The sequence below is a fragment of the Tupaia chinensis genome, unplaced genomic scaffold (genome assembly GCF_000334495.1).
Source record: "Tupaia chinensis unplaced genomic scaffold, TupChi_1.0 Scaffold000511_1, whole genome shotgun sequence".
Lineage (NCBI taxonomy): Eukaryota > Metazoa > Chordata > Mammalia > Scandentia > Tupaiidae > Tupaia > Tupaia belangeri.
In genome coordinates, this window is record NW_006160024.1 from 2,540,235 (window position 1) to 2,546,249 (window position 6,015).

General features: G+C 58.8%; 1 protein-coding gene across 1 annotated transcript in view; it reads left to right on the forward strand.

The window, feature by feature from the left end:
* The first annotated feature begins 408 nt into the window (after positions 1-408).
* Positions 409-6,015, forward strand: part of NT5DC4 (5'-nucleotidase domain containing 4) — a 10,448-nt gene continuing 4,841 nt past the window's right edge. The window contains exons 1-15 of the mRNA XM_006156679.3: positions 409-503; positions 1,368-1,441; positions 1,529-1,646; positions 1,723-1,818; positions 2,036-2,127; positions 2,221-2,278; positions 2,600-2,693; positions 2,834-2,887; positions 3,165-3,248; positions 3,526-3,558; positions 3,869-3,976; positions 4,253-4,319; positions 4,445-4,615; positions 5,259-5,310; positions 5,623-5,683. Of these exons, the coding sequence (XP_006156741.1) occupies positions 409-503; positions 1,368-1,441; positions 1,529-1,646; positions 1,723-1,818; positions 2,036-2,127; positions 2,221-2,278; positions 2,600-2,693; positions 2,834-2,887; positions 3,165-3,248; positions 3,526-3,558; positions 3,869-3,976; positions 4,253-4,319; positions 4,445-4,615; positions 5,259-5,310; positions 5,623-5,683 (1,257 nt within the window). The remainder of the gene's footprint in view (positions 504-1,367; positions 1,442-1,528; positions 1,647-1,722; positions 1,819-2,035; positions 2,128-2,220; positions 2,279-2,599; positions 2,694-2,833; positions 2,888-3,164; positions 3,249-3,525; positions 3,559-3,868; positions 3,977-4,252; positions 4,320-4,444; positions 4,616-5,258; positions 5,311-5,622; positions 5,684-6,015) is intronic.

Here is a 6,015-nt window from a genome sequence, read left to right on the forward strand (position 1 = left end):
GTATAAAGCAGGAGTCCTGAAGTCCTTATTTACCGGACTCGCTATTATTTTCCAAGTGCAGAACTCCTGCCTTGGAGCCCCTAAGTGTGCTTCCTTCTGGGTTCTCCACGACTTTCCAGGCAGTTGAGGCTCTTGGATGTGTGAGCCCTAGATGGGAGGCGGTAGAATGTAGAGGAATTGTTCCACGTGAGCCTCCTGCTTTCTCTTTTGCAGAAAGGTAAGAGATGCCGGAGACTGCCCTGGCTGACTCCTCCCACCCAGGGGGTGTTGGAGAGATGGGAGCACAGGGTGGGGCCAGCTGGGTCAGTGGTGTCCGAAGTTTCTGAGGGAGGGGGAACGGCTGGGCCCCACTGATAGTGAGCAGGTGACTGGGGAAGGGGCATTGCCTTGTCTTTGTTCTTGGAGGCGATGGCTGGTGTGGATGGTGGAAAGCCCTGGGAGCCCAGCCCAGAGCCCGAGGACCTGGGCTCCTCTCAAGGCCTGAAGCAGAACTGGCACCAGCGGTGAGATGGGCACTTGGGGTGGTGTTTGGGGGGGAGGGGTCTCAGCTTGTAAACCCCTCACATGACACAGAGGCACCCAGCGACTTCTTTAATACAGATGGGGGACATCGAAAACACAGGCAAGTGCCCGCACTCATGGGTGGTGGAAACAGTGACATTACACACTCCTATAGGGAGTGTCCTCCACTTCCTTCCCTCCCTCCCATACAGATCTCTTCCTTCCACCCTGACTCAGAGCCATGCGCTCCCCAGTTGTGACAACACGGCAAGCAAGCCCTCACTGCCAGCCACATCCTCACTCACGGATAGATGCCCACAACACAAGCCTGTGTGGTGAGACAGCGAGCTGCTGACTCTCTGAACCCACTCACACACTTGAGTGCACACTCACACACACACACACACACACACACACAGACATATGTTCACACACATGATTTCGTACATGCAGGCATGCTCTTGGACCCACACGTACACACACACATGCACACATGTGTGTTAAAACACTGTCAGACCCAGAAGAGACCCTGTCTTGGCCTGATCCACCCCCCCCCCCACCCACAAAGACCCCCCCACACACACACACACACACACACACAGACATATGTTCACACACATGATTTCGTACATGCAGGCATGCTCTTGGACCCACACGTACACACACACATGCACACATGTGTGTTAAAACACTGTCAGACCCAGAAGAGACCCTGTCTTGGCCTGATCCACCCCCCCCCACACACACACACATCATTCCTGGAGCTGCAGAAGCTACTCTGCCCTCCTCTGCTGGGTTCCACACACTCCTTGGGTCTTGAACTTTGGGGGACTGGCCTGCTGATCACAACTGCTCTTTCTCCCCAGGATTTTTGTCAATCGTAGCCTGGCTCTGGGGAAGATCCGCTGCTTTGGCTTTGACATGGACTACACTCTGGCTGGTAGAAGGCTGGAATGCCGGGTATCTGGGGCTGAGGAACGGGGTGATCGACCAGACACCTATCAGCCTGGCTCTGCTTGCCCTGCAGCCTACAAGTCCCCAGCCTACGAGGCTTTGGCCTTCGAGTTGCTGCTGGAGCGCCTGGTGTGCGTCGGGTATCCACACGAGATCCTGCGCTACACCTATGACTCTGCCTTCCCCACCAGGTGTGGAGCGTGGCTGGAGCCTAGGGGGGGTCATCCTGGCCCTGGCACCCCCATCACAGCCCTGTACTCTCCCCAGGGGCCTGGTGTTCGATGCACTCTATGGGAACCTGCTGAAGGTGGACACCCATGGGAATGTGCTGCTGGGAGTCCATGGCTTCGCCTTCCTCTCTGAGTAAGGGACACCGGGTGGAGGGAGGCTGGAAGACAAGAAGGAGAGGATGCTCCTCATGCTGCAGGAGGGAAGTAGAGAGGATGGAGAGAGACAGGAGTGACTCAGGACAGAGGAGGGAGGGTATAGGAGGGGTGGAAGTGGGGAGGAATGGCAGAAATGGCCTCTAGGAAGCTGTGGGGAAGAGGTAAAGGCTGCACTCAAGCCACCTGCTCTCCAGGGCTGAGATCTGGAGCTTCTACCCCAGCAAGTTCATTCAGAGGGACGACCTGCAGCGGTTCCACATCCTCAACACGCTCTTCAATCTGCCTGGTGAGGGCTGGTGCAGGGAGGTGGTAGGCAGGGGTACAGCTCTGGCCAGGGGACCGCTCCCTGGGCCGGCACTGACCTGCCTCTTTGTCCCAGAAACCTACCTCTACGCCTGCCTGGTGGACTTCTTTTCCAGCTGCTCTCGCTACACCAAGTGCGTCCTGCACCTTGCCCACCCTTGGGCGACCAATAGATGCTTCTGCTGCGCAGGACCCAGACCCCAAAGTGGTGGCTCCACTAAGGGGATGAGGGGCCCCGGGAGCTCTGCAGGAAGTTCTGTCCCCAACTCTGTAACTGGGGCTGCCTCCAAGGGGTGACTCTCAGCATGGGGTGATGTCCCTTCCAGGACAGTTGGGACATATGCCCAGTGTAGGCCCCAGTGTGGCTGAAGGGGTTGCTCTGGAATAGGCCCCAGGGTTGGTGGTTACTTCAGGTCACCTTAATGGCCTCCCCTGTGCCCTCTTGGCCTACCCAGCTGTGACACTGGCTATCAGCATGGGAATCTCTTCATGTCCTTCCGAAGCCTCTTCCAGGATGTGACTGATGCCATGAATAATGTCCACCAGTCGGTGAGTGGTCCAAGACCCCAGGACCTCTGGCCTGTCTGCCCTGGGCCACCTCTAGGCATCCAGTTCCCACAGACTTTGCACATGAGGGCAGGCACACACACACACACACACACACACACACACCTCTGCTCTCTCTGCAGGGCTGTCTCAAGGAGAAGACCTTGGAGAACTTGGAGAAATACGTGCAGAAGGATGTGAGTGGCCACAGGCCTCAGACCATACCCAGGCTTGGCCGCCCCCAGCCCGCAGCAGCAAAGCTGTCCTCTCCCTGGGCTTCCCCCTCTCGGTGTAGACAGAGCTCTGCACCCGGGCGAGGCACAGGGCCTTTCTGTCTCATCTGAGCCCAGCTGTTTTGGGAGGCTGGGTGAGGGGTGGGCTTGCAGGGGGCGGACACCTGAGAAAGGAATCCCAGAGCCAGGGCAGCTTCAGGAAACCCCACCCCTGGTAGTCCTCAATCTCTGCACCAACCAGGCACGAATCCCCATCCTGCTGGGCAAGATGAAGGAGGTTGGGAAAGTGTTTTTGGCCACGAATAGCAGCTACAACTACACCGATGTGAGTGTGCACGGGATGGGTGGGGACTCCTTTCTGGCCCCAAGGGACACTGAGGCACTGCAGGAATCTGTGAGGGTGCTTGTGAGGAGCCTGAATCCTGCTGCCCTCACTGGCTGGCATCTTGGGTGCAGTTTCTGGGCCTTTGAAGGCCTCTGTGAATGAGCAATTGTCACACATCTTGTTCTTGTTCCTGGAGGCCTGGTGGGGTGAGCACAGAGGCAGGCAGTGGCCCCTGGATCCAAGCTCAGTGCTCTGACCCCTGCCCTGTCCCTGGCAGGCCATCATGACCTACCTGTTTGGCGTCGGTGAGGTGAGTACTGCATGCACGGGTGCAGGGTGGGTTGCACCAAGGCACCGTGGAGCTGAGGCCTCTCCATGCCCAGCCCTCCCCATGAGGAAGACCCAGGCATGTGAGGGGCCATTTCACCTTGCTGGAACTTCCCCAGTCAGAGGGAGGCCAGTGAGCTCCTAGTTCCTGGGCCTGGCATGTCTCATCCGGCTGGGAGGCTGCCTGGGAAGAGGGTGGGCTGTGAGGGAGCCCCGCCGTGGCAGGGACAGATTTTCCAGGCTGTGTGTGCACCCTGTGTGCCCACACATCCTCCCACATGCCTGCCCCACAGCCCGAGGTGTCAGCCAGACCCTGGAGGTCCTACTTTGACCTGATTGTGGTAGACACACAGAAGCCCCGCTTCTTCGCAGAAGGGACAGTCCTGAGACAGGTCAACACGGTAATGGCAGTGCTGCGGCCCCATCCACCGTAACCTATGGGCCTCGGGTCAGAGAGGGCGCCTAACTGTCCCTTAGACCTGACATGCTTCTGGCACTGCTCCTCTGCTGGCCTGTCTGTCCCTGGAGGTGGGGAGTCAGGGGGCTCCTACAGGGGCCTCTGCTGTCTGCTATCTTTATGCCCCCATGGCTGCCCCTGCTGCTCCCAGCTCCCCAGCCCACTCTGACCAGGGAGCTGTAGCTCTCCTGGCTTCAGAGCATCCCTCTTCTCCCTCCAGGACTCAGGGAAGCTCCGTGTGGGCACCTATACAGGGCCCCACCAGCACTGTGCTGTCTACTCTGGAGGTACCAGCCCCCATCCATGCCCATCCTCCATGGCACCCTCCCTCAGCCAGGAGCCCGTGTCCCCTGCCCTCCCTGCCAGGGCAGGCAGGGTGAGTGAGCGTCTGTCCTCCCTTGGGTGGGGGCAGGCTCATCGGATGTGGTGTGTGAGCTGCTTGGGGTGCGGGGGAAGGACATCCTGTACGTCGGGGATCACATCTTTGGGGACATTCTCAAGTCCAAGAAGCGGCAGGGCTGGCGGACTTGCCTGGTGGTTCCTGAGCTGTCCTGGGAGCTGGATATCTGGGCCCGGGAGAAGGGTGAGCCCTGGGGGGTCAGGGACAGCAGGGGCCCCGGCCACCAGTGCATAGGCCTGCCCCATGGGGGTCAGCTGGAGCAGGAATCCGGTCCTGTGGAGAGGATCCTGATGAGAGAGGATTTATTTCATACACAAGAAAACAGACCCAGATAGCTTAAGCACCTTGCTCCAAGTCACACAGCCAGAGGAGCAGAGCAGGACTCAGATCGTCATTGCCTGGCCCCTGAGTCCAGAAGTGTAGAAGTGTTTCCATGAGCAGAGGTTCCGTCTGTACCCTGCCCTCCACCGGCCCTGAGGACTTTCAGTGAGCAGAAAGTACCTCCTCTGGCCCCCGCCAAGGTCTGACTTACTGTCATCCTCAGCGTCAGGACTGCTGTGGGCCCAAACAATTTGGGGTTTGTTCTGAGAGCTGAGCTTGAGTCATCGCCTTGTGACTTCAGGAAGGTCACCTGACTCCCTGAATGCCTTCTTTACCTGTCCCATGGGACCTGCCCTGTCCCTGCTTTGCTCTGGGTGGGGTTTCACCTGATGTGAGGGGTCAAAGATGTTATTCACACAGCTGGGCCCCAAGCAGACAAAGATAGACAGGGTCAGAGGGTGGCCCGGGCTGGCACTCAGCCCACTGTCCCCTGCCTGTTTTTCAGAGCGGTCAGAGGAGCTGAAAAGGCTGGACATGTGCTTGGCAGACCTATACCAGTGAGAGTGCTAGCCTTCCTGCGGTTGGGGTGGGGTGAGAGAGGGGCCAGGCCTGGCAGCGAGGTCCTGGCCAAGTGCGTCAGGAAACCTAGAAGTGTCCCAGCCTGGGCTTCCTAGTAAACTGGGCTTCGAGACACTGGGACCCTTTGTGCTGCTCACACTGTGTGACTTATAGGCCACCCCCCAGCCCAGCACCTCTACTGGGTGCCCATGGGGTATCCCTGCTACCCCATCTCACGCAGGGCCTGGGGAGGTCATGCCTGGAACTCCGAGGCCTGTTCCTCCTGGGTCACGTGGTCACTTTTGCACCAGGCACATGGATGGAAGCAGTCAGGGGCTGCAAGTCATCAGTTCCACCAAGCAGGAGATTCAGGTGAGAGCTGGTGGGATGAGGAAGGGTGGAGAGGGGGCACCTCCTGGTGGCCTACTGTCCCTGCATTATCCCAGGTCTCAGAGGCCCTGGTGATCTGCTTCTCCCTGACCTGCCAGAGTGCTGCCTGTCCTTGTCAGCCTGCGCCCTCTGCTGGCCACAATTCCAAATGGCAGCCGTGTGTTGAGGAAGGTTCAGCGGAACCTGATCTGTGGGGCTCCCCTCCAGTCCCTCAGTCCTCACCATCAGCCCTCCTTGAGAAGTGCCTGTCTGCTGGCTTGGGTTCTCACGTGACCGACTAGCCAGCTGTGATCAATGTGATCAGCCAGGGAAAG